This window comes from Brassica napus, chromosome C1, assembly GCF_020379485.1.
Source record: "Brassica napus cultivar Da-Ae chromosome C1, Da-Ae, whole genome shotgun sequence".
Classification (NCBI taxonomy): domain Eukaryota; kingdom Viridiplantae; phylum Streptophyta; class Magnoliopsida; order Brassicales; family Brassicaceae; genus Brassica; species Brassica napus.
Window position 1 is genome coordinate 51,028,080 of NC_063444.1, and position 26,368 is coordinate 51,054,447.

The window sequence follows — 26,368 nt, forward strand, 5'->3', positions numbered from 1 at the left end:
TTTTTTTGTAACGGCAAATGTAAAATGGAGAGAAATCTGATATGATTATTTAACTAATTTATAATCAGTGGAAATTTGCAATGTAAAATGTCCAAATTAAGAAAAATAACAAAGGTATGAAAAGTATAATTTTCATTAGTTTTTCTATAATATAATAACAGCAGCATCCAATATAAGAAGAGAGAAGAGGAAAAGAAGACAACCACTCAGCTTTTCTCACCTAACCCAGAGTGGCCAATTTTGACAAGAACTTTATTTCTAATTGGTGCGAATCGGACCGTTCATATTAATACAAATCTCTTACAAAACAACAGCTCCTGTCTCCGAAACCTTACAGTCTTTCAGATCTTTTCAAATCAATTTCGGGAGAAAGCAGGTTTGTTTCTCCGATCACTCTCTCTCTCTCTCTCTATCTTTCGACTCACATGTGTAATCGGAGGATCTCATCAGCTTTTTAATGGCATGAATCTCATCATTAATCTAAGATTATACTGAAAAATCTCATTTTGATATTTGTTTTGATCAATATGTGACTGTTCTATAGTAATCGGTTCTTCGATCTGTCTGCATCGATTGTAATTTGAGTTCTAGATCTGTAATAATCTTCTCCATGTGGATTGAGCCTTAGTTTTGTACTTGCATGTATTGATTATGTGTTAGAAACTTCGATCACTGGTTGAATCTATGAGTTTATTGCCACTTAGACGCCAAGTCTCTGATTCATCACTTACCTCTTGTAGCTTCAAGGACATGTTTGATGTGTTTCTTTCTTCTTTCTTACATTTGAGATTTTAGAAGTGTTTTTTTCTTATCCCAGCAGAGAGAAGAAAGAAGGAAACAAAGAAGACAATGGCTGTTCAACCAACTAGAATAGGCTTAGCTGGACTAGCCGTAATGGGCCAGAACTTAGCTCTCAACATTGCTTCCAAAGGCTTCCTAATCTCCGTCTACAACAGAACAACCTCCAAAGTCGACGAAACCGTCGAACGAGCCAAGAAAGAAGGAAACCTCCCTGTCTACGGCTTCCACGACCCCGAGTCCTTCGTCAACTCCATCCAAAAGCCACGTGTCATAATCATGCTCGTCAAGGCCGGTGCACCCGTCGACCAAACCATCAAGACCCTCTCAGCTTATCTAGAAAAAGGTGATTGCATAGTCGACGGCGGCAACGAATGGTACGAGAACACAGAGAGGAGAGAAAAAGCCGTGGCCGAGAACGGCTTCCTCTACCTAGGAATGGGAGTCTCTGGTGGTGAAGAAGGTGCTCGTAACGGCCCCTCAATGATGCCTGGAGGATCCTTTGAGGCTTACAAGAACATCGAAGACATTCTTCTCAAGGTTGCGGCTCAGGTCAGGGACAGTGGTCCATGTGTGACGTACATAGGGAAAGGAGGGTCTGGAAACTTCGTCAAAATGGTTCACAATGGGATTGAGTACGGTGACATGCAGCTGATTGCTGAAGCCTATGATGTGTTGAAATCCGTTGGTAAGCTAACGAACGAGGAGCTTCACGGTGTCTTCACCGAGTGGAACAAAGGCGAGCTCGAGAGTTTCTTGGTAGAGATCACTGCGGATATCTTTGGGATCAAGGACGATAAGGGTGATGGGCATTTGGTTGATAAGGTATTAATTAATCTCTTAATTTCTGATCAACGTTAACGTTTACAATGATCACTCTTCTTATACTGAAAGTGTTAACAAACTGTTAAACCAATAAATAGGGGGACAAACGGTACGGCTGTCCCCCGGCCCGTTCCAAAACTGTGGGTTAAAAGGGTCCAATTTTTCTTACAAATGCACTTTTTTACATTAATTTTTTTTTTTAAATAATAAATTAAATTAAAAAGGGGCACAAAATATTTTAAATGTATATGGTTTTGTTTACATCACAAAATGTTACTGTTAAATTTTTTAAAACAAAAATATATTTATAACACTGAAAAAAAAAATTTAAAAGGTAAAAGAAAATAGAAAAAAAATTTGCTTTAGGACCTTTAAAAATGTTAAGCTGGCCCTGTTTACAATGATCACTCTTCTTATACTGAAGAAAGAGTGTTAACAAACTATTAAACCAATAACAGAATATTAAACCGGTGAGTTCAGCAAACTAAACCGACTAATCTATTGTACATACTCTGTTACAAGGTTTTGGACAAAACTGGGATGAAAGGTACCGGGAAATGGACCGTGCAGCAAGCAGCTGAGCTCTCTGTTCCTTCTCCCACTATAGAATCCTCTCTTGACGCGAGGTTCCTCAGCGGGCTTAAGGACGAGCGTGTGCAGGCCGCTAAGGTCTTCAAGGAAGGTGGTTTTGGCGATGTCTTAACCGATCAAACCGTTGACAAGAAGCAGCTGATAGATGACGTGAGGAAGGCTCTTTACGCGTCGAAAATCTGCAGCTACGCGCAAGGGATGAACCTGATCCGTGCCAAGAGCGTGGAAAAGGGGTGGGGGTTGAAGCTAGGGGAGCTGGCGAGGATCTGGAAAGGAGGGTGCATCATCAGAGCAATCTTCTTGGACAGGATCAAGCAAGCTTACGACAGGAACGCGGAGCTGGCTAACCTCTTGGTGGATCCCGAGTTTGCGAAAGAGATCATCGAGAGGCAGTCGGCTTGGAGGAGAGTGGTCTGCTTGAGCATCAACTCGGGTATAAGCACTCCCGGTATGTCTGCGAGTCTGGCGTACTTTGATTCTTACAGGAGAGAGAGGTTGCCGGCGAACCTTGTCCAAGCTCAGAGAGATTACTTTGGTGCTCATACTTATGAAAGGACTGATATGGAAGGGTCTTTCCACACTGAGTGGTTCAAGATTGCAAGACAATCCAAGATGTAATGATGTGATGAGTCTCTCTCTCAGTTTGGTATTCTCCCTTCAATAATGTATTCACACCTAGTGTGAAATACTGTGGCAGCCTATAGGCTCGTGTGTTTACTTGTATTCTTCTTTTATTTGTATTTCGAATAGGCATCAAACATCTTTTGCTACTCTACTTGGTTGTCCCTCTCTTGTGAAGTGACAACTTGAAATCTGCTTTTGAGTCATAGTGATGCATATCTTCTTTATTGTGGTATCAATTCAATTACAGTGTTAGACACTGTTCCACAAGATAATATTTCACTTATTCTTGTATTTGTAGAGAGAGTTGTGCGTAAACTACTGCAGTTATAGGAACATATCTGATTTAACTCGTAATAATTTTACAAAAGTCAACAAAAACTAAGGATTCATATATATGAGAAACCGTGGTAATAACTAGCCAAACTAGTCAGTTCAGAAAGAAGGAACAATTCCATAACTGGTATTGGACATTAGTGATGTTGAGAAGAGTTGTTCTGCATCAGCTTCCATATCTATCCTCTTTGCGAACCGGCCCTTGATTCTGGGTCTTACCTCGGCATAAGCCTTTCTTGAAGCATACCTTATTGTCTTCTCAAACTTCCTCCTCTTCTTCTTCTCTCTGTATCTCAGGACTCTAGCTTCCCTGTCAGCTGGAGTTAGCTGCTGCACCATCTGAGTAGGTGGGCCAGATACTTGGTCTATTGTCTCTTTAGCGTGTTGGACTGTTGTGTCACTTGATGTTGACTCTGGCACAACACTAATGTAGCTGTAGTGAGGTTCTGTAGAGTAACCATAGTTGACACCCAAATGAAAGTTGTGTTGGCTTTGTTGCATGTGACTTGTTGATGATTCTTCAAGTTGAAGTGGCACAACTCCATCTTCTCCTCCACCAAAGCTCCTCTGGTAATGATTGTACTGATCTCCGAACTGGTTGTCTGTGCCTGAGCTGTAGTCCACAAGATCAAGATACTCAACACCAAACAAGAACCCATTGTTCTGATTGTTTTTCCCTGGATTAAGCATCAACCAGGAAGCCACCTCATCCGCATCCTCTTTTTCTTCACTCACCATCATGACATTATTATCTCCATCAGTGGCCATGGAGCCGCAAGAGTTTGAAGTTATAGGCACACGTTGATGACGTCTAGCTAGAGGGTTTGCGGAATGGATCTCAGCATCACAAGCTGTACAAAGAGACGCAGCGTCTGCTTTACAGAAAAACTCAGCCGGGGCAGACTCGCATGAGTCGCAGACACGAACACGTTTGGCTGCGTGAACTCGGGCGTCGCAGTTGGTGCACAAGTAGGTAGAATCAGCTTCACGGTAGATAGTGCAGGCGGCTGAACGACATGTGCCACATGCTCGTGTACCACCACTCTCGTTGCTCTCTTCTTTCAACATACTAAAGAGTAAAGACTAAACAATATGTTTGTGTGTAATGATATTGTTACTATGATATGTTGGTGAGATGGGGAAGTATATAGAATCTTGGGGTGAACACGTGGCAGAGATTTAGTGGTTGCTAAAAGTAGTTGGATCAGCTTGTGGCTGGCTGAAGTTTGAAGAGAGGATATGCATTAATGATGAGAAAGTCTTGTCTTATCATTGGCAAAAGGTGAACAAATCTACACCAAGTATATATCTTCTCTTCCTTTGTGTAGCTTTCTTCTACTTAGGACCACACCCCATGAGTTGATGGTGATCATGTTTAAAGATACTCAGAGAGCTTTAAGTGTTGTCTTAGTGTTATCAATTTGCTAACGTTTACTTAGCATCATAAATGATCAAAGACTAGACAAACTTTCAAACATGGTAAAAAAGAAGTGAAGAACGTTTAGAGGGTGCGGCTGACATGGCACAATGGCCATGGCGTATATGCATGGTGGACCTATAGTGACCAATGGGAGAATGATAAGTTAGACTTTTGTGAAGCGATAAGGATGTTTATGAGCCACAAGTCCTTGACAGATTTATCATAGTGAACCCTGTAATAAATCTTATATTTCTATATATATATATATATCTCTATAGGCTATAGCATAGTTTTAAAAATGCCTGCTAAGCAGACAGAAAATCGATCCTAACCAAAACAAATTTCATAAAACCTTTGTACGATTCAAATCGATTTAAATTATTTTAAACCGGTTTAAATCGATATAATTTGGTCTAAATCAGTTAAATTCAATAATAATGTGTAAAAATCTACAAATTTGTGTAATTTATAATTAAATCGAAAAACTGAAGTTTTATATAAATGTTTAATATATATATATATATAATACATCAATAATTTATTAAAACCCGTGTAAATCACATCGTTTAGTTTTTAATAATACTCCTAGTGACTAGTTTTCTATAAAATGCTCAATTACTGTCTAGCAATTTCTTAAACACTGGAGTATAGCTTACATCTTGTTTGAATTTGATGGCAAATCATATGCATAAACTATCATTTGACACACAAAAAAAAGCATTACCGACTATAAAAAAAATTACAAATAAATAAAGAAAAGATTTAGATGGGCTATGATGAAAAGGAAAAGCCCATGGGCTGGAGATGTTTTCGCATTTCAGCCTCGCTTCGCTCGATTATGACAAAACCGACATTTTCAAATTCCCTCTGAATCGTCTCAGAGACGCTCTTACTCAAAACACGATGACTCTGTCATTGCTGAAGCTCGCGTTCGTCCAAGGTCCAAGAGATGGCGAATCTCTCGAGTACAAGCCCGGATCCACTATCCGCATCGGCCGAGTCGTTCGCGGTAACGAAATCGCCATTAAAGACGCCGGAATCTCCACCAAACACCTCCGAATCGTATCCGACTCCGAGAACTGGATAATCCACGACCTTGGATCTTCCAACGGCACCATACTGAACTCGGAGACTCTCGATCCAGATACTCCCGTTAATCTCCGTAACGGAGACGTGATCAAGCTTGGTGAGTATACTTCCATTGTAGTGAGCTTCGAGACTGGTGTTCAGGTGGAGGAGGAGGAGGAGGAGGAGCATAAGCTTCCCCCGAGGCCGAGAAGGAACAACAGGCGCCTTCCTGTTTCGGATCCGGATCCGGTTCAGGAGAAACCAAAGCGCAGGGGTAGGCCCCGGAAGAATGAAACGAAAGAAGCTGTTCCGGTGGAGAAAAAGGCTCATGGAGGTAAGAAGAACACTGAGGATGTTGAGAATTTGGGTTTGAATGCAGTGAAATTGGAGATTGAGGATACTCCAAAGGGAGTGGAGATCTCAGAGATGAAGAGAGGGACGAGGAGCAGCAGGCAGATCCGGAATGTGAAGTGTGAGGATGAGGTTATAGAGGAGGAGAAGAGAAGACCTTCAAGGGCTACCAGGAGCACTAAGAAAGAGATTGGTGGAGATTCGTTTCAGGAGCTGGAGAGGGTCTTGAACCAAGCTCGGAAAAGCCGTGCAAATAAGAAGAAAGTGGAGAGTGCTGTAGAAGAGATGGAAGCTAGAAATGATGTTGGAGAGGGGAAAGGTTGCAGTGAAACAAGTGATAAAGAAAATGAGAATGTAGAGCAGGTGGAGGTTGAGTCAAGGAAGAGCACAATGGTAGGAGAAGAGGACCTGAACTGTAGTGTTAGAGAAGATGTAGAGACAGAGAACTTCCAAGAGGAAAGAGACAGTAAGGGCGAGGGGGGTGGAGTTGAGACATCTAAGATGGTAGAGCAGGTTGAGATTAAGTCAAGGAATAGCGCAGTAGTAGGTGAAGAGGACATGGACTGTAGTGTTAGAGAAGATGGAGAGACAGAGAACTTACAAGAGGAAAAATACAGTAAGGGTGGAGTTGAGACATCAGATGGAAAGGCTGAGCAGGGATCCAGGAATGAAAAGAATGTAGAGAAGGTAGATTTAGAGAAGATGACACTAGGAGACTGGTTTGCATACATGAAAGTACACTTGAGAAAACAGATAGTGGATGAGACAGAGAAGTTGATAGAGGATATGAGAAGTAAATCTTTGAGAGTTCGCCACCATATTGAAGAGCAGAAGCAAGCAAAGGGACAAGGGCGTTCGAGTTAGTTTGACATGGTTAGATCATTAGCTATTGTGCTAGGCTTAGTATCATGACTTGTTAAGTTAGGTTGCTAAGATGTTTTATCGGCTTTATGTTATGTCTTTCTGTGGGTGAGATTGTCTGTATCTATATAACTCGGTTGGTGCTATAATCTTCATCATGGTTTTGTTTGTGCTAGGAACCACAACTTCTTCGAGTTAATTTTTTGCACCCGCAAAAGGGAAATGGTCACATGTCTACTCGTGAATTGGTAACCAAAAGAAAGTCAAAATCTCTAGTAGCAACAGTAATATTTTTATAACCAATAAACATACAAGAATCTACTTTACGCTGAAAGCTGGAACAGATAAGACGAGGACTGTTGTGTTTGAAAGCTAAAATCGTAGTTTCTTTTAAAGGATTTCAAAAGTCAACTCTGCAACTTGTTTGTTTTTTCACCTGAACCACCATCTCTGAACGGCAGTCACCGGAGTATTCAAGAAGGGAGCGTAACGTTGGATCATCGGATTCACCGTCCTTCCGATTTTGCTCCAATTGCTCTGGTGGTATCCTGCTGTTACTGGTGCTTGATACATCAGCTTCAGTAGCTGCCATTAAAGACAACAAAACCTCAGGCTTTTACTTTATTTATGAGAACAACTATCAAGATCCAATCAACAATCCTGGAAACTACGTTTATCTTTCTTCATGGAGAGTTATGAACAAGGTTTTGAACTAGACGGTTTCTTATGGCACAACACACATGATTTTCAACATGAAGAGCAAAAACCCACTTCTCATTACTGAGCTAATGCTCTTTAGACCATGTAACACTTAGTCTCAAAGACAAATAGTATCAACAAACAAGAAGAAGGTGTTTTGAAAAACGGTGGTTCCGCATATATAAGCATATGTTCAGTTGATCAAGTTTCAACAAAGAATCTACTTGGAGATGTTGAGCCAATAGAGCGAAATGATGACTGGAACCAAAAGTAGAGCAAGAAAAAACATTTGAAAAGACGTACCTGCCAGTACATGAATGTCTGTATAAAGTTGCGTTGCCATCTGCAGTAAGTAAAATGACAGTTTCGATCAGATAAGTGAAAACGAGTAAATGCACTCATAAGATTCAATTATGAACTCAATTCATTTTGAAGGGTTCTAAGCAATTTAGTGCTAACGAAAATTATCGCTTTTAAAAAGAGGAAATAACGTACGAGAGCAGAGAGATAATCAGAAGGAAGCCAATGGCTATCTCAGCTTGCGAAGAGAGGATGTTGAGGGTAGTTGTGTTTGATTCAACCCACACACAAGGGTCTTCCAAGTACTTTCTGATAACCATTACAAAACAGGACACAGAGAAAGAGTTGAGCATCATTAAGAATCCACAAATGAAAACGAGTAAACCTGCTGATTCAGATGGATGCAAACTACCTGTATATGGTGGAGCGAGTGAAGTTACGCCTCAAGAACTTGGCTACTTGTTCAAGTGCTCGACACAAGATGGGAATCAAAGCAACTGAGACAAATCGATAAGGAGACTAACCATTAGAATGTATATAGTTTGAAGAAAATCACCAAAAAAAAACTCAATCAACAACTCTTACACTTGAGACAGAGATTTGAAGTGACAAATGTAAGGCAGTAGATGAAATAGATGAAATCCTTTGCTCCCACAATTGATTGAAAATAAACTTGCATTCCTTGCATATTCCATGCCCTTGGCCTCTGCCGATAACAAAAAAAATCATCTTACCAAAGGAAATTCGACAATGCATGGTTCCAAGAGAGTAGAAAAAAGGGAGATCACATGGCTTACCCCATAAAGAGCGTACAAGGAATATAGAGAAGAGCACGCAGTTCCCATGAAAGATAGACGATAAGCTCTATTAGAGAGGTTCTTTGGTACTAGAGGTAACACTGCCAGCACAGCAATAACGAAAACCTGCAAAATATGAAATAGATTAAGAGACAGACGCGGGACAAAAAATAGTTAGGTGAAATATGCCAGAAAAAAAAACGCATTTATCTTCAGTAGTTCATATCTGAGTATAACAAGCACATCAAGAAATGAGAACAAAAAGACAACGACACCATACAAAATCTCCCAAGTGTCCTAATAAGAAGCTAAGTCTTTCACAATAATGAAAATCAAGACTTTTGATTGTAAAAAAAAAAGGTGCAGAGCGATCAACAAAATAAGTCTGCAGTTCATTGCATTAGGAGTGATTCTGATCAATAAATATGAAGCCAGAAACACTCAGGAATAAGGATAAACAAGAACAAGAAGCTGCAACAGGGAAACATAATAGTACCCAAGCATTGACAGAGAACTGAATAGTCTGCTGATCCCAACGCACTGAACTTGGGTTTGCACCAGATGGCCCAGTGGTTCGAGGAACCGATCCTGAAGAAGCACAGAGTTCATTGAGTATTACTTATTAAGAAGTAAGGTTCATCTCATATAGGATTAACTAAAGTCATGACTATATAAATGTTCACCTGAGCTCCGAGAACGAGCTTGTTGTTCATTTGCATTAGTAGTAGATGCAGATGGTCTTGCAGATTGCGAAGATGAACTCGACGACATAGGCTCCACAACAAGATCAGGATCCTATAATAAATCACATACCTTTTAAACCTCTAAGATCTCAAAGTTCGCAAAACCTCCAAATCAAGCTCGAACTCAAGAGTATATATGAAGACTTGAATCTCAATTTCAAAGAGTGTTTAAAGAGGGGAAGATGGGATAGTACGGACCATGTAGCGTTGGTAGAATTTGCGCTTGTAGTGCTCGACGACCTCGGCGCGAGAAGCCATGTGAGGAGGGATCAGGATGTTTGACCAGTAATCCGTCCATCGAGCGTCGTTATCGTAGTCGTACGCTGCCGCCGCAATCTTCTTCAGTCGCTGGGGATCTTCGCCGCCTTCCGCCATCGATTGCGATCGCTTCTACTCCGCCCGATACAGATTCGATTCGGTTCGACCTTTCTCGGTCTTCTTTTGCTCCAGTCCTTTTCTTCTTGTAAATGGAATCTTTGAAAAAACGACGCGTTTAGAATAAAATAATTTTAACCAACAAATCTTAAACGCTGGCGTTTTGATTTTTTTTTTCTGTATTAAAATGTGTTGACTAAAAAAGAGTTAAATTTCAATTACAGTGTGGTCTTTTTTTTTTTAAATTCATACAACTTTTATAGATTTTCATAATTTCATATTAATTTTTGTGATTTTTTATGTAAGGTAATCATCACACCAATAACAAAAAGATTTGATTAAAACTTTAAGAATCACTAAACCATTAATAAAATCTTTAATTTCTTCAAGTCTTTAAAAGTTTTTTTTTTGCTAAAACGTTAATATCATATAAATATGAAAAAATGAACTTACAAAGTTATAATCCTATTGACAACACTTCCAAGGCAAAAAAAAAAGAAGGAAAAACAAGGAAGTATTACAAGGGAATATTGGAGTTTCAATCACCATTTCACGTAAAACTGAAGCCGAAAGGACAAGAGGGTGGTGTATTTTCTCTTGTCTCTTCTTCCTAAGAGAATGTTGCGCAACTCTCGATCAATAATCCTAAACACCGTGTTCGGTGGGATAAGAACCTGATTATGGAGGATATTATTTCTCTGCCGCCAAATGTGGTAGACAGTTGATTGGGTAGCTATCTTCTTCAAAATGGAGACATTTCCAGAGGCCGGTTCCTTGATCCATGATAGCAATTTCGTCCAGTTCATGAAGCACACATTAGGGGAAGCGAGTCTTGGCAGCACAAGCCTCCAAATTTCGGAACTATAACCACAGGTAAGAAGAATATGATCTCGTGTTTCAATTCCAAACAAGCAGACAGGGCAGTTGCTGGCATTTGTGACCCCCCATCGTTCCAGTCGGCTTCTCATAGGAATTCTATCTAGTTGTGCAATCCACATATTGAAAGCATGCTTAGGAACACACCCTTAAAACCATATCAACTTCGACCAGTCTTTGGGATTTTCACGTGGCCTGCAGTTTTCCCAAGTTCTTGCTGCAGAGAATTTGTTAAGCTGTGCGCCGTCAACTCTCCAGAAGTATTTGTCTTCACTAGTAGTCTGCATCGGGGGAGCAACCGTAGTAAGGTGGGCGTGGAGCAGGACCTCGTTGTCTGTTCTGGGGTGTGGCAGGTTCCAAGAGTTTCCTGGACAGGCTTCTGCAACAGAGGAGTGCAAAGGTATACGTAGTCTTCTTGGTCCATCATCCCCCAACAATTTTAATAATGAACCAAGAGGAGTCCAGCAATCACTCCAGAAACTGGCTTTTAATCCATTTCCAACTTCACAGGTAATGAATCTTTCAGCTAAGGGGCGCAGCTTGAGGAGAGATTTCCAAACCCATGAGTCGGTGTTTGTAGCCTGAATTGTCCAGAAACTATTGTGCCTCAGATTGTGATATCCATGCCAAGAAGACCACAGTCTTTAAAAGTTAGTCTTCCACTAACCCTTCCTTGGTTATAATTAGCTGTTTCTACGTGTTATATAACATCTATGAAACATCACCTACATCATCCATATTCAATCCAACGAAACCAAAATTATAAGAAATCAAATTTCATAAAATGTCTGGCCTTAAGCTAAGAAACGCGAACGTTCCTGTGCCGGAGCTCGATGATCTTTCCGAGCAGCTTCCATCAGAAACACGACCCGAGATGCTCACAAGACAGACGTCGATGTCTCAACGAGCCATGCCAAGCACACTGACATCAGCAGCAAATCTCTCAAACCTCCTCCCAACGGGAACACTCCTCGCGTTTCAACTCCTAACGCCCGTTTTCACTTCAAACGGCGTTTGTGACCATGCAACGCGTTTGCTTACCGCTGCTCTCCTGTTCCTCTTGGCAGGGCCGGTCTATGGCATAAGCGGGTGAAGCTGTGGCTTAGGGCAAAAAAATTTAGAAGGGCATATTTTAGTTGTATATGTTTTTGTTGTCAATTTTTTTTTTTAGTTTTTACAAATAATTAAGGTTTGTAAGGTTTTCTTAGCTAAATAGTACTTGTGGGAATAATTAATCAGAATAACATTTGTCGGATCCTTTAGCAATATTTATAAACTTGTATTAACAAATATATTTGTTAATTTCTATTTTAGATTACAACTAAAACCTTAATTAAAAGTTAGCTACTAAATAGTTTTTCGTGTTGCCTCTTTCTTCAATTCTTAGATCATAATCTTAGTATTGACGAGAGGTACGTGACTAATTTATTAATTTCTAATTTTTTATAAAAAACTAGAAAATTGTGATGAGAGCAGTATCACGTATTGACATTATTAGGAATCGTTACGAGTTTACCCTTCTTTTGTGTTCACCAATCTTAGTGATAGTCAGTTGAAACTGTTATTTTCGAAAAACTTAACTACATAAGTTTACGTAGTGATATGAATGAAAAGATGCAAAAAGATCGATATTTCGTTAATAAGTATTTTCTATTATATTTTTTTGTAAAATATTTTAAAAATTATCTTCTTTAAAAAATGTAATTATTATTATTTATTAAATAAAATATCAAAATTATATATATATATATATATATATTCCATATTTTAGTAGTTTAAGAAAACATTAGGATAAAAAAAAAGCAAATTAAAAGCAAAAAATTATGAAACAAAAAGGAAAATAAAATAAAAATTTATAATAATGGCATTATGCATAATATTTTCAATTCATTAAGAATACTTTTGTAATTAACTACTTTAAAATTAACATGAGAACTACACGTAAGAAACTGACTTCTCAAATAATATTATAGAGATATAAATGCATAATTTTTTTGAATTGGCTTAGGGCATTATATTATGTTAGACCGGCACTGCCTCTTGGCCACGTCTTGCTTCGTGAGCTCATTCACCGATAGCGTTAAAGCTGAAGACGGAACAATCTACTACGGTTTTGTCACGCACAAAGGTATGTGGGTTGTTGATTACCCTGACCCGTCCGGGTTGGGTCTACCCGATTTATCCAAATACCGGATGCGGTTCGTTGATTGGATCCATGCTACGTTGTCGGTTTGGTGTTTGGAGCGGTTGCGTTGAGAGATAAGTATGTAACGGATTGCTTTTATCCGTCCCCAAAGAAAGAGAGTACCAAACATGTTCTGGACATTGTTCCGGTGGGGATTGGAGTTATATGTAGCTTATTGTTTACGGTTTTCCCTGCGAGATGTCACGGAATTGGATCTTATTACCGGAAATGTTGATCGCCGGTAAATATTTTAGCGGTTTTTTCGTTTTGGAAACGTAAAGAGAACAGTAGCGTTATTCTTTATTAGCTGTTGAACAATTATATAAGTAAGGGGGCTCATATATGTTATAAATGTTTGGAAGATATAGATTACCAAGTATGTCTTTTGTGTCTTTGTGTATCACAATTTTACTTTCCCAAAGTGCATGATGCATGGAATGATAGAACAATTGAAGACTTTTGTGTCTTTGTGTTTTTGAAGTTGAAGGTCGGTTGAGAGCCTTTATATATGAGAGATCATCATTGATGTTTACTCTTTGTCGCTACTAAAATCGTTTCTTGTGAAAATGAATAAAAATGTGAGTACATAATGTTTTTTTATTCTTAAACTACATTTTCTTACAAATTCAAGTTTGAAAATATTCTTAGACTTTTTTTATTTGATTTATTGTTTAGATTTTGCTTAAAAAAATTTGATTTTCTTTTGAAAAAGGGATAATGAAGTTTTGGTTTTCTTTCGAAATTCGGATTTGTTTAAATATATGTGATAAATATTTACTTGTGATCCTATTTGATTTTAGTTTCAAGCGGAGAATCAAAAGATTTTTGGAGAATTGCTACAAATGGACGCTGCACTTGTAGCGGAGACTAAATTATATGCCAAGCTGGTAATCAAATATAAGTATATAGATCAATCTATTGGCTAATTAATCAATTAAAAATTACTGAGTTTAGTTATTTTTTTATATTATTTAGATACAAGGTCCTATTGAGTTGATCAGTGTATACTGACACCGACAAACTCTCCAGTGTATATAGATTGATCTATATATCTATTGATAGTTTGCCAATGTGCAGTCTACACTTATCGATTCGTCAGGAACATGTATTTAAGTAATATATCAAAAAATAATTGAACTCAATAATTTTTAACTGATTAATTATCCAATAGATTGATCTATATACTTATATTTAATTACATCTTGGCATATAATTTAGCTTCTTCTACAAGTGCAACGTCCTTTGTAGCAATTCTCCAAAAAATCTTTTGATTATCTGTTTGTAACTAAAATCAAATAGGATCACAAGTAAATATTTATCACATATGTTTAAACAAATATGACATTCAAGTGCAGCGTCCGTTTGTAGCAAATTAGCAATTCTCCAAAAATCTTTTGATTATCTGCTGGTAACTAAAATCAAATATGATCACAATTAAATATTTATCACATATGTTTTAAACAAATCCGACATTCAAAAGAAAACCAAAACTTCCTTATCATTTTCTCAAAAGAAAATCAAAATTTCCTTATGCAAAATCTAAACAATAAATCAAATAAAAAAATTTAAAAATATTTCAAAACTCGGATTTGTAAGAAAATGTAGTTTAAGAATAAAAACATTATGTACTCACTTTTTTATCCTTTTTCGCAAGAAAATATTTTAGTAGCGACAAAGAGTAAACATCAATGATGATCTCTCATATATAAAAGCTCTCAACCGACCTTCAACTTAAAAAACACAAAGACACAAAAGTCTCTCATTGTTCTATCGTTCCATGCATGCACTTTGGGAAAGTAAAGTTGTGATAAATTTTGATTGAATCCCAAAACCAAAGTTAACCTAACGATCAATCTACTATGCGTAATTAATTTCCGTACACAAAATTCAGTTAAAAATGATACATTCTTAAAAGAAATGATAAAAATGATACATATACTAATTTGTGTTAGTATTACTTAGAAAAATGATATGAATTTAACATCATTTAAATAAAAGAAGAAAATCTTGCATCAATAAGAAAATGACACTAACATAATTCAGTTAAAAATAATATTTAGTTTGTGTTGGTTACCATTTCGATATACGGAGGAGGATGATGATCTCGGAGGATTGCGATATCTCCGCATCTCTCGTGCTTCCTATTGCGCTTCATCTTGACCCCCCTTCAACAACAACAAAAAAACGCCTTGTCTTTTGGCAGTTTGGACTCAACAGACCCGCGTTTAAGCTCCCTGGTTGATCTAATTAATCTTCTGCTGGGGCTTTATCTTTTATAAAGCACCTGAATTATATTCACAAATCAACCAAAAGTTACAGTTTCAAAACGGGGGATATGGATCAGTTTAATGCTTTTGACAAGAAAGCAAGCAAACACGCACCTAGGGTGATGAGGGGATCACGCTTTCTGGTGAGCTTACTTCGGTAGTGATGGTTCAGGACATGATCCAATACTTTTGAGCTTATAAAGTGATTGCAACAAGCTACTTCAATTATCTGCAAAAAAACAAGCAAGCATCAAGACACGTTGATAATTTTGATTTTTGACCACTGCTAGTCTGCTACTCTTTCAATAATATTTAACTCTTTATCATAAGTACTAAGTAGATTGCAGTAAAGAAACATTTTGGCTCGTTTAATTTCAAATCATTATTGCTATATTCTTTTAAAGTCTACTACTTAAGTAATTTAATTATCTATTCTATTATAATTAAAATTTCAAATACATACGACGACGACAAACAAATTCAAACCACAAAACTACCTATTAAACGTTGGAACAAAGTCTAACCTCAAGTCCTGAAGCAAGCGGAAGGCAGAAGGGAATAATGTCAGTATCTCCTCTCCTTATTCAAAATCATTCATCAAACAAGCATGACTCATGAATTCATGATCATGTTATGAAAAACAAAACAAGTGTAAGCGATATATAACAACAAAGAAGAGCAGTGTGTTATCAACAATAATGTAATTTGTCATAGCAATACAGAAACAAGAATGCAATGTGATATACTGATATAGAAACCGAGAATAACATTTTTTTATAGCAATACAGAAACAAAAACAGAACAACACTTAAGAAACAACCAAGCCTTAATACAGAAACAAAAACAGAACAACACTTAAGAAACAACCAAGCCATTTAATACAGAAACAAAAACAGAACAACACTTAAAGAAACAACCAAACCATTTAATACAGAAACAACAACACTTAAGAAACAACCAAGCCATCTAATACAGAAACAAAAACAGAACAACACAATATATCATTACACTGTTAGGAAAAAATTACTTGAATTCTTAAGTGACCCTGAAGTTGCTGCTGTGCTGCTTGGTTATTATGATTGTTTGCAAAGGATATAATTCTAGAGGGAGATTTTGATTTCTAACGGATATTTTTTTTTAATGCTAAAAGCTTCATTGATTAATAACCATGGAAGTATACTTTTTATTTTTTGAACACAACCATGGAAGGATACATTGATTAAGCTTCATTGATTTCTAACGGATCTGTTTACTTTTTTTTCCAATAAAAGGAAATATCCCTAAAATATGAAACGATGTTGTGTTGCTCAAAAAGGAAAACGGTGTCGCTTATCCAAAAAATCTTAAGCGCGCTGCGTTTTGTATGTGTTGACTTTTTTTTTTAAACTCGTTTACTTCGATTGTGGGTAATGTATTTAGGGTCAAAGCCCTGGCTGCTCTACGTCTAGAGGATCTGCGAACTTCAATTTTTCATTAACTAAATAAAGGTATACATGATTTTACACTACATTAGTGTTTCAACCACACTTACAACAAAGAGATTAGTATCATCTAGTATCACTACATGGATCCTACGCTACCAATCTGAACCTTTGGTGCAATTTAAACCCCAATGAACGCATACTATTCCCACGACCTAGGAATAGCCGGTTATTATATGTGTTGACTTAAAGAAATGAAATTTCATTTACGTGTGGTCTTTTTTAATTCATGCAAGCTAATCCAATATTATATATCATATGCGTAAACTTTAGTTATAATTAGCTGTTCTACGTATTGTAACATCTATAAAACATCATCATCATTCCCATCATCCATACTCAAGCCAACGAAACCCCAAAACAAGAAAGAATTCAATTTTATAAAAATGTCTGCCCTTAAGCTAAGAAACGCGAACTTTTCGGCACCGGAGATCGATGACCTTTCCAAGCAGCTGTCGTCGGACAGACAACCCCTGGTACTCAAAAGACAGAGGTCAGTGTCTCAACGAGCCATGTCAAACACGCTGACATCAGCAGCAAATCTCTCAAACCTCCTCCCAACGGGAACACTCCTCGCGTTTCAACTCCTAACTCCCGTTTTTACTTCAAACGGCGTTTGCGACCATGCAACGCGTTTTCTTACCGCTGGTCTCCTCTTCCTCTTAGCCGCATCTTGCTTCATCAGCTCCTTCACCGATAGCGTTAAAACCGACAACGGAACAGTCTACTACGGTTTTGTCACGTTCAATGGTATGTGGGTCGTTGATTATGCTGACCCGTCCGGGTTGGGTTTACCCGATTTGTCCAAATACCGGATGCGGTTTGTTGATTGGATCCATGCTACGTTGTCGGTTTTGGTGTTTGGAGCGGTTGCGCTGAGAGATAAGTATGTAACGGATTGCTTTTATCCGTCGCCTGAGGAAGAGACTAAACATGTTTTGGACATTGTTCCGGTGGGGATTGGGGTTATATGTAGCTTATTGTTTACGGTGTTTCCGACAAGACGTCTCGGAATTGGGTATCTTGTTACCGGGAATGGTGATCGCAGGTAAACATTATAACGTTTTAAACACATAAAGGCCGGTAGCATTTTCTTGGTGGGTGGACTTTCTTTATTTGTTTAATTTGTTGAATGTTTGTAAATTTGTATTCATACGTTATTCTTTGTTTGTTTCATCTAGCTGTTGAACAATTATATAAAGCAAGCGGGTCATATATCTAATATCTTATAAATTTTGGAAGTTATATATTATAAGTATGTCAGCTACGTCATATAATCAAGTATTTTTATTATATTTAAAATGTATTTAATACACTATACTTAAATATTTGATCAGAAACACGGGAATGCAAGTACGTTTTGCATGTTACTTCTATATCGTTGACTTTACTCTTTTGAGTATATAAGATTATCAAAAGTTTGTAGTTAGATTGTTATTTATATCATGGTCTTTTATTATTTTATGCACAACAAAATGATTAGGCCTTCATTCGCTAAGATCTGAATTTGTTGAAATTTTGTTTCTCACATATCTCAAAATATATAACACACTGTAAGAAGAAACAGTACTATAACTACATATACGAATAACTGCAGATTCTATTACCTTAATTTCACTTTTGAATGGATCTAAAAAAAAATACTAAATCTCTATTTTCAACATCTCGAGTAAAAAATCGTTCCATGAATCAATAGGACCTGGTAAACACCAATGTACACAATCATTGTATAATATAACTTTATCCTCAGGTTTATGTCCAAATCTGCTTGGATGTCCATCTGGTCTTAACAACATCATTTGTGTTACATCTAGTAATCTCAAACTTAATCCATTACTTTTGTTTTTGTCTCTTTTCGCAATGCGAAATTCATCGAGCTGAATGGTGTGTGTCTCCAGATTCATGCCTTCCAACTCTGTCTCATTGCTCCTAATTAAGAAACCCAAATAGCTCATGTCATGAAGAGAACATTCATATCAAAACAAAATATGAAAGTGATTAACGGCGGTTAAACCATACCTAAAAGGTCGAGTTCTCAGGCAATTACCACCTTTATCCCATTCACCTTTCTCAAAGTGTGAAGGTGCAAATGTTCTTAGAAACACCTCTCCTTTAAAATTCGCTAATCCTATGATTGTTTTAAACGTTGTTCTTAATGCTCTTCTATATGCAAAATGTGCACCGACATTTCTGACCCCGGGAATATAACAATACAAACATCCAATCATTTTTTGTTTGTCATAAAGGAAGAGTGGTCGAAAAAACCATTGCCCGGAGGAGATGATGATGTAATCGAACTCGGCGACTTGGGAAGCCCAAGAAGGGTCCGGTTCATCGAGGTAGAGGTTGTAGAATGAGTTAGGACCAGCTGGACCGTTTTCCTCGGACCGAACCAAATGTGTTGTCCAAAAGGTGGCGATTGTGAAGTTGTACGTTTTGTATTTCCATCTTTGGAAGTTAAAGTCGAAGTCTTGTTGTCGTGAGTCATCCTCGGGTTCTTCCACCTGAAATGTTAAGGTTAATGTTTGCCTTGTCATCAATTACCTAAATGGTGAGATCGAATCAATAATTTATGCTTGCATGCATCCTCCACGTAACTAGGAAACTTGAACATGTGATGAACTTCATTTTTATTTTTGTTTATAAAATAATACTACAACAAAGCAATTGATTAATAAATATATTGGATATAATAAGCATAAGAATATGGGTACCCTCGAGAGTAGGCAGATCAAAGACTGCACGTGGTTTCTGTTAACGGAGTCACCAACAAACGCCATGTTTTTTCCTCTAACGATCTCAAGAAACTCGTAAGGATCAAACAAAGGGAGATCACACTCTTTCGGTTTCCATCTCCATTTCAAGAAACCTAAATCAGGTCTTCCATATTTCATGCAGTTTTGGTGTTCGTGTATCGCCCAGCATGTCGTGTTTGTGTAGTAGGGAGCTTCAGGGTTTGGAACCCACTCACCGGAGAATAGATCACATCCATTCGCTTTTCTCCTTTTCCGGCGATGCTCCTTTTCTTGATGCTCAACATTTGACGATGATATGGAAATGTTGTTACGCAAAGATGATGGTGGCTTGAGACCATGATATGTATCGTCATAATCGTTATCATCCAACAAAGGTTGTGAAGATAATGTCTCATCATGATCCGATGATGATGACGCTATTAGCGGTGATGGACTGGATGAATGGTTATACGTAGAAGAAAGCGATGGCAAAGGTTTCTCCAATGATGATGTTGTTAAACGCTTGTATATTGATGATGGTGATGAATAATAGAGAGGATAACCAAAAAGAAGATAAAGGATTGGAGCTATTGTAAGTAGTATAAGAGGGAAGATCACTAGTCCTATGCGTAGTTTTGTTACAGGAAGTTCCATCTCGTTATTGCCAAAAGCTAAACCATTTTAAGAAAGAGAATAATAAAAAGTGATTAGGAATGAATTATCTATTTTAGTTTCAGGGATATGAGAGATGCCGAAGACTCTGGATTAGCATGAAACAAGGTTAGCTAATAGGTTATTTACTAAAATAAAACAACCATAATCAGTGTTCTACATTATATGTTTGATGCAGTTTTATAGGCTATGTATATATAATGTATGTTAACTAACAAAAAGCTACATTTTTCAAAATTTTCAGATGCAAAGAGACTCGGAATCAGTGGATTTGCTCTCAAACCGGTTTGGTTTAGCTTAGAGTTTGATAACCAAACGGTCCTTGTGAACCATCTTGATCTGGACCGGTTCTCTTCCTCCCAGCCAAAGATGGCATATCCATGCATGGAAACAGCTTGCTAAGCTCATTTCCTAAAGTCTCTGGCCTCACTTCCTTGTCATTGATCCCATACTTCGCCCTCTCTATAGCTTCCATTATATCTTCCCGTGACACCACTTCCCCACCTGAAAAACAATCAGCTCTTTTTAAACCCCGGGAATCAACAAGATTTGATGAAACAAAAAGGCCATTTAAAGACCGACCTCTACGAGCAGCGAGCAATATAGCTTCATTAACAATGTTATGGCCAGATCAGCTCCTACGAATCGAAAATTTGGAGGAGGCAGGCAAACATTAGCTAAAGCGGTTCTAGCTAGAACAATGTTGAGTAGTCTCCACATGGCAAAGCCCTTGTTCTGTTTGAGTTTCTTAGACAAGGTTCTAAGCCTTTGTTCACTTGATGCATTCGTTTATCTGAAAGATGAATTTGTATATATAAATATTTCAGACAAAAAAAAGCGTGTTCAATCGTTAAAAAAAAAAAAAAAAAAGCGTGTTCGAAGTGGGCTTAGCATTGTTGAAGTATTTGCCAAGATGAGTGGTGAGTGAAGTTTTGCTTACGACCTGTAAGTTGACATAGCTTTTTCTTTCTTAAATGTATCCAAATCATAACACTGGAGGTAAAATACCGTTTATAAAACTCATACATGCTCTGAAAATTTTCCCTGAAGATGCAATGAATCCAAGATACCTTGCTTCCATTGGCTTACTCCATTATTAAGGTTTGTCTTTTACTTTCTGGTTTTAATAACTCTTCTTGGGAACTTGTTAACAGATAGTGAATGAATAAGACATGACATGATTTAACTTGATGATGGATGATCGATGTTATCTCACTTCTAGTGAACAATTGATGTTGATGATTATGATTGGTAAATCTCTGAGCTTTCTTTGAGTTAACAAACAATTGTGGCATTAATCCTTAGTTTGTATTCATCATCAGGTATCAAAGCGTTTTGAAGAACTGAAACTGGATTTATGAGAATTGAGAAGACTATTACCAAACCGTAAGAAAAAGAAACGGTTTAATCTTGTAACATATACCATGTGATTTGGGATTCGAATTCTTGTACACATATCATTTTATCTATCTTGTTGGAATATATTCTTCTGTCATCATATTTGACAAGTTGGGTGGGAATATCTTATCAGAAACCCCCTCTGAATCATCCTAGCAACTTCTAGGTAAAAGAAGAAGGTATATGGTTCTGTTTTGTATGAAAATCTCACTATTACAAATGTGAAAGATAAATTATTTTGTTTGGCTGTGGGTAAATAAACTATAGAAAGTGTGTATGTCTGTACAAAATCTAGATACTTTTTCAAAAGACAATTCCACCTTTAGACTAGAATAATTACGTACTTTTCATATCAAAAGTCCAGTGTTGATTATTACAAAATTGTATAATCTTTATGTTTGTAGCTTTGTTGACTAATGGAATCATGAATGAGTCACGAGAGGGTAATGGAGAGCCTTGGCGAATAGAAAATAAAATTCGATTCTTTGGGCCGCGCTACGTGACAGCCCACCTCGAGCTACTCGCCCGAATGATATACGTGTCATTATTTAATTAGTTGATAGTTATCTAGTAATGTTGTTGCTTGTTATACTAGGCGGAAAGATAATGTCAAAATATTTGTTCAAAACAATAAGTTTCCTAGTGGCTACGAAAACAAACAAATAAAATAAATAAAATAAAATGTATTAATTATAAGATTTGTTGCTTTTATTTTAAGCTGTGGTCAGGAATCACGCAACCTATCGTTGAAAAATAGAACAAGAAAATGAACGGCTGAGGAGAGTCCTGAGCTTTCGCCTGTTTAAGGTTAAAGGGTAAAGAAGTAAATAACCGTGGCGCAATTAGGGCTTATAAAAGAAAGTGTTTCAACGTTGGCTTTCTCTTCACGAACGCCCCCTCATCATTACCAAATCATCATCTTCTTCAACCTTCTTTCAAATTAGGGTTTTCTTTCTGAGTTTTCAATTGATCAAAAGTCTCGCTCTTTCTCCCCAATCATCTGGATCTGGTTAGCTTTTTGTTTTTTTTTTTCTTTGCGTTACAGATCTATCTGATTATTGTTTTTATCACGAAATTGTTTTCTTAATGAAGAATTCTCGATTTTTCAGGTTTGGTATCTGTTGAAAGAAGGGATTCATAATTCGTGTTCTTGATCTAAAATTCATAAAATATGTAAGTTTTCGATTGATCTTCGCATATAGTATTGGTTTATGTATAAGAGATTGATCATTCTGAGCTATGTTGATATATTCATTGTTAGATAACAAATCGTTACGTTTTAAGGATTGATTAGCCGTAATCTTAGGTTCATATTGTTGTATTGGTATAATGAAACAATTTAATCATGTCTCGTTTGGTAAACCTTTATGCTAGGATGAGTAGTAAACGTTGTCGATTGATCTAACGCATATGCTATTGGTTTTTGTATAACAGATTGATTTTATATCTGAATTGAAATACTTATATTTTGATTAAATACATAACTGTTTTTAAGGGTTAACTGTAATCTTAGGCTCACCATAGTTGTAGATCTGCTGCAACAATTTGATCATATGTCTCATCTAAGAATGAGTATTGAACGTTTTTTTAGATATGTTATTGAAATTTTGAAACTTTGAACATTGATGAGTATCTGTTCACCTTTACCTAACCATATGGTTTTTTGATTACAGAACGCGTGAATGAGCTTATGATGGAATCTAAAGGTGGTAAAAAGAAGTCTAGCAGTAGTAGTAGTTCCTTGTTTTACGAAGCTCCCCTCGGTTACAGCATTGAAGACGTTCGACCCAACGGTGGAATCAAGAAATTCAAATCTTCTGTCTACTCCAACGTATGCTTCTTCCCCATCATTTTATTATCCTCTTCAATCATGACAGTATCAAGTTTCTTAACAATGTTATTGTTTTACTTTCTTTGCAGTGCGCTAAGAGGCCATCCTGAGTTGTAGCGTGCACCGAGTCTCCAACTATAGTTATAGTTTTCTTTAGTTTCCAGTTTATAATTTACTCTCTTCAAAGCTCCGTTTCTGCTTGGTTCCCCAATCCAATCGTTCTCTCCTCTTACTACAAGGCGACATGGCTTTGTCTGCAATCGGTTTCGAAGGCTACGAGAAGAGGCTCGAGGTCTCTTTCTTCGAGCCAAGCATCTTCCAAGACTCCAAGGGCCTGGGTCTCCGTGCTCTGACCAGGTCCCAGCTTGACGAAATACTCACTCCCGCTGCCTGCGAGATCGTTTCCTCTCTCTCCAACGATCACTTGGACTCTTACGTCCTCTCTGAGTCCAGCTTCTTTGTCTACCCTTACAAAGTCATCATCAAGACTTGTGGCACCACCAAGCTCCTCCTCTCCATCCCGCCTCTTCTTAAGCTGGCCGGTGAGCTCTCTCTGAGTGTCGAGTCCGTCAAGTACACTCGGGGCTCCTTTCTCTGCCCTGGCGGCCAGCCTTTTCCTCACCGGAGCTTCTCTGAGGAAGTCTCTGTTCTTGATGGTCACTTTACTAAGCTGGGCTTGAACAGCGTTGCCTACTTGATGGGTAATGATGACGAGACAAAGAAATGGCATGTCTATGCTGCCTCCTCTGGCCAGTCCTCCAGCAGCAACAATGTCTACACGCTTGAGATGTGCATGACTGGTCTAGACAGGGAGAAAGCCTCTGTCTTCTACAAGAATGGCGAGACTGGTTCAATGACCGACAACTCCGGAATCAGAAAGATCCTTCCTCAGTCCCAGATCTGCGACTTTGAGTTCGAGCCCTGCGGCTACTCTATGAACTCCATTGAAGGAGATGCTATCTCCACTATCCATGTGACCCCTGAGGATGGGTTTAGCTACGCTAGCTTCGAAGCTGTGGGTTATGACTTCAACACTCTCGACCTGAGTCAGCTGGTGACAAGGGTTCTCTCTTGCTTTGAGCCCAAACAATTCTCTGTGGCTGTGCACTCGAGCGTTGGAGTGAACGCATACAAGCCAGAGATAAGTGTAGACTTGGAAGATTACGGGTGCAGAGAGAGGACATTCGAGTCTCTGGGAGAAGAGAGCGGAACGGTGATGTATCAGACGTTTGAGAAGCTAGGCAAGTACTGTGGGTCGCCTAGATCTACATTGAAGTGTGAGTGGAGCAGCAACAATAGCTGCAGCAGCGAGGACGAGAAGGACGAGGGAATCTAGCAGAACTATTTTTGCTTTTTTTTTTTTAATATTAATAATGAATAATTGACTTGTGAAGTTGAGTTACTCTTCTTCTTAAGCACTTGTGTTGTTGTGTCTTTTTTACTTTATATGAATTCTGGTTTTAGTATATGTAAGACAATTATATTTGCTATTATGATCTATGGGTTTTTATACTATCTCTCTCTCTCTCTCTGTTATCGTGCGCACTGTAAGATATTGATCTCTAAGTTTAGAACATAACAGGTTGCACTTGCACATACAAATACAACCACTAACAAGTTTTGTTCCACTCCGTGTATCTCCAACAAACATGCTTTAAGCTCTCCGGCCTTAGACACTTGTTTTCCCTCTCAATAGGCATTATTTGGATCCTTACGCTTAAGAAACCTTTACGAGCATTTGATACAAGAGAGGAACTCCAACAAGGCGGCCATACTGCTCTATGAGAAGCTGGTTGAGATGAGAGAGAGATGGTGTTGTACCGGATGTGTGATTTTCCTAGAAAGAATAATCACTTGGCTAGTTTTCCGGATCTGGGATCGACAAACACAAGTACGTAACGAGCCTTTTATGTCCTGGTCAAACGGTTAAATGCGCCACGTACCGACGGACGCAACATTCTCGGACCAATCGTCGTGTCCTCAACACGTGGAGACACACCCAATCACGTCCCTTTGGGTTATAAATAGCAACCAAACACTCCCAACATTTTTACATCATCAGACACAAAGCAATCAATTAAAGCATCAGATTAAGTTCTAAGCAAGAAAGAAAATGTCAGACAAGCAAAACCTAAGCTACCAAGCCGGCCAAGCCACTGGCCAGACTAAGGTTAACTCTTGCAGTCAAAAGTCATTGATTGTTTGTTATACATGTTGATATACATACCTATGAGAGACTTCTATATATATATGTAAATCCATTGTTTTCTTTTCACTAAACGGGGTTGTTAAATTTATTTTAGATTTGGCAAAATGTATCTTATGAACATGTTCAAATGTGTCAACGCAGGAGAAGGCAAGTGGTTTGATGGATAAGGCCAAAGATGCTGCTGCTTCAGCTCAAGACTCCATGCAACATGTTAGTTTTCTCAGTCTCTCGTGTATTTTATAAGAAAACCATATTGAAATTAGACCAAAAACACACGTACATTACAGAAAAAAACTTATACGGTCTTTTAACCGTAAACGTGAATTGTAGGCTGGACAACAGATGAAGCAGAAGGCACAAGGAGCTGCAGATGTGGTCAAGGACAAAACTGGCCTGAACAAGAACACCTGAACAACTTTCATTTTGACTTTCTATTATAATCCTCTCTTTGAGTTATTTAATAAATTTGGAAAGGTTTTAATTCTCGTTTCTGCTGCTTCTGATGTTTATGTAACCAGATAATTTCCAGCAATATTGCAGGATACTATCATTTGAAAAGTAGATTTATTCATTACATGTTATGTAATAATAGTTTTTATAATTTTTAAAACATTATTTCATATGTCTTGCGGTAATTAACTTTTGTATAAATTTTAAATTTATAATAGTTTTGATAAATTAAATTTATTGAAGGTGCCAGTGTATTAATTCTTAAATTAAAAAAAAATAAAATGTCATTCTAGAAAGGTGAAGATACTTGATTTAAATTTGTTAAAAATAATGTCAACAGTAATTTTTTTTTGATGAAAATAAGTTAATAAAATATCTATTATGAAAACTATTTATGCATTTAGAAAATAATAACAAATTTAATTATCTATTATATTATAATATAGTCATTATTTTTATCTACCTTGTCTTAGTAAGAC

General features: G+C 37.6%; 8 protein-coding genes and 1 pseudogene across 13 annotated transcripts; 6 read left to right on the top strand and 3 right to left on the bottom strand.

Moving 5' to 3' along the window:
* Nucleotides 1–132: 132 nt before the first annotated feature.
* Nucleotides 133–3,062, top strand: LOC106352176 (6-phosphogluconate dehydrogenase, decarboxylating 2-like). Of its 4 annotated transcripts, none has more exons than XM_048746045.1 (3): nucleotides 133–376; nucleotides 821–1,623; nucleotides 2,146–3,062. In XM_048746045.1, exons 2-3 carry the CDS (start codon nucleotides 850–852, stop codon nucleotides 2,830–2,832), a joined length of 1,461 nt encoding a protein of 486 aa, XP_048602002.1. In that variant the 5' UTR covers nucleotides 133–376; nucleotides 821–849; the 3' UTR covers nucleotides 2,833–3,062. The 4 variants fall into 4 exon arrangements, with proteins under 4 accessions (XP_048602002.1, XP_048602001.1, XP_048602003.1 ...); XM_048746044.1 differs by having other exon boundaries at nucleotides 179–376; nucleotides 818–1,623; XM_048746046.1 differs by having other exon boundaries at nucleotides 215–376; nucleotides 796–1,623.
* Nucleotides 3,063–3,162: 100 nt separating this feature from the next.
* LOC106352197 (zinc finger protein CONSTANS-LIKE 2-like) lies at nucleotides 3,163–4,298 on the bottom strand. The gene has a single exon (XM_013791871.3). The coding sequence runs from the start codon at nucleotides 4,237–4,239 to the stop codon at nucleotides 3,271–3,273; it is 969 nt and encodes a 322-aa protein (XP_013647325.2). The 5' UTR covers nucleotides 4,240–4,298; the 3' UTR covers nucleotides 3,163–3,270.
* A 1,082-nt stretch (nucleotides 4,299–5,380) lies between these two features.
* Nucleotides 5,381–7,050, top strand: LOC106352155 (FHA domain-containing protein At4g14490-like). Its single transcript, XM_013791830.3, has one exon. The coding sequence runs from the start codon at nucleotides 5,396–5,398 to the stop codon at nucleotides 6,872–6,874; it is 1,479 nt and encodes a 492-aa protein (XP_013647284.2). The 5' UTR covers nucleotides 5,381–5,395; the 3' UTR covers nucleotides 6,875–7,050.
* Nucleotides 7,051–7,144: 94 nt separating this feature from the next.
* On the bottom strand, nucleotides 7,145–9,880 carry LOC106349214. Its single transcript, XM_048746051.1, has 9 exons — nucleotides 9,609–9,880; nucleotides 9,351–9,462; nucleotides 9,164–9,255; nucleotides 8,668–8,793; nucleotides 8,456–8,576; nucleotides 8,283–8,367; nucleotides 8,066–8,179; nucleotides 7,874–7,913; nucleotides 7,145–7,456 (listed from the first exon to the last, which is right to left on the bottom strand). The coding sequence occupies exons 1-9, from the start codon at nucleotides 9,783–9,785 to the stop codon at nucleotides 7,304–7,306; spliced, it is 1,020 nt and encodes a 339-aa protein (XP_048602008.1). The 5' UTR covers nucleotides 9,786–9,880; the 3' UTR covers nucleotides 7,145–7,303.
* Nucleotides 9,881–10,132: 252 nt separating this feature from the next.
* On the top strand, nucleotides 10,133–13,928 carry LOC125580829 (annotated as a pseudogene).
* A 3-nt stretch (nucleotides 13,929–13,931) lies between these two features.
* On the top strand, nucleotides 13,932–17,664 carry LOC106352504 (protein DMP5-like). Its single transcript, XM_048746052.1, has one exon. The coding sequence runs from the start codon at nucleotides 16,981–16,983 to the stop codon at nucleotides 17,644–17,646; it is 666 nt and encodes a 221-aa protein (XP_048602009.1). The 5' UTR covers nucleotides 13,932–16,980; the 3' UTR covers nucleotides 17,647–17,664.
* Nucleotides 17,665–18,029: 365 nt separating this feature from the next.
* Nucleotides 18,030–22,005, bottom strand: LOC106352387 (protein trichome birefringence-like 20). Of its 2 annotated transcripts, XM_048746048.1 has the most exons (4): nucleotides 20,584–22,005; nucleotides 19,309–20,505; nucleotides 18,614–19,098; nucleotides 18,030–18,523 (listed from the first exon to the last, which is right to left on the bottom strand). In XM_048746048.1, the coding sequence occupies exons 2-4, from the start codon at nucleotides 19,981–19,983 to the stop codon at nucleotides 18,238–18,240; spliced, it is 1,446 nt and encodes a 481-aa protein (XP_048602005.1). In that variant the 5' UTR covers nucleotides 19,984–20,505; nucleotides 20,584–22,005; the 3' UTR covers nucleotides 18,030–18,237. The 2 variants fall into 2 exon arrangements, with proteins under 2 accessions (XP_048602005.1, XP_013647477.2); XM_013792023.3 differs by lacking the exon at nucleotides 20,584–22,005 and having other exon boundaries at nucleotides 19,309–20,576.
* Nucleotides 22,006–22,209: 204 nt separating this feature from the next.
* On the top strand, nucleotides 22,210–24,745 carry LOC106349218 (S-adenosylmethionine decarboxylase proenzyme 3-like). Of its 2 annotated transcripts, none has more exons than XM_048746050.1 (4): nucleotides 22,210–22,408; nucleotides 22,509–22,572; nucleotides 23,073–23,230; nucleotides 23,418–24,745. In XM_048746050.1, exons 3-4 carry the CDS (start codon nucleotides 23,090–23,092, stop codon nucleotides 24,564–24,566), a joined length of 1,290 nt encoding a protein of 429 aa, XP_048602007.1. In that variant the 5' UTR covers nucleotides 22,210–22,408; nucleotides 22,509–22,572; nucleotides 23,073–23,089; the 3' UTR covers nucleotides 24,567–24,745. The 2 variants fall into 2 exon arrangements, with proteins under 2 accessions (XP_048602007.1, XP_048602006.1); XM_048746049.1 differs by having other exon boundaries at nucleotides 22,214–22,408; nucleotides 23,320–24,745.
* Nucleotides 24,746–25,257: 512 nt separating this feature from the next.
* Nucleotides 25,258–25,983, top strand: LOC106352392 (stress-induced protein KIN2-like). Its single transcript, XM_048746053.1, has 3 exons — nucleotides 25,258–25,400; nucleotides 25,581–25,649; nucleotides 25,770–25,983. Exons 1-3 carry the CDS (start codon nucleotides 25,344–25,346, stop codon nucleotides 25,848–25,850), a joined length of 207 nt encoding a protein of 68 aa, XP_048602010.1. The 5' UTR covers nucleotides 25,258–25,343; the 3' UTR covers nucleotides 25,851–25,983.
* The last annotated feature ends 385 nt before the right edge of the window (nucleotides 25,984–26,368 follow it).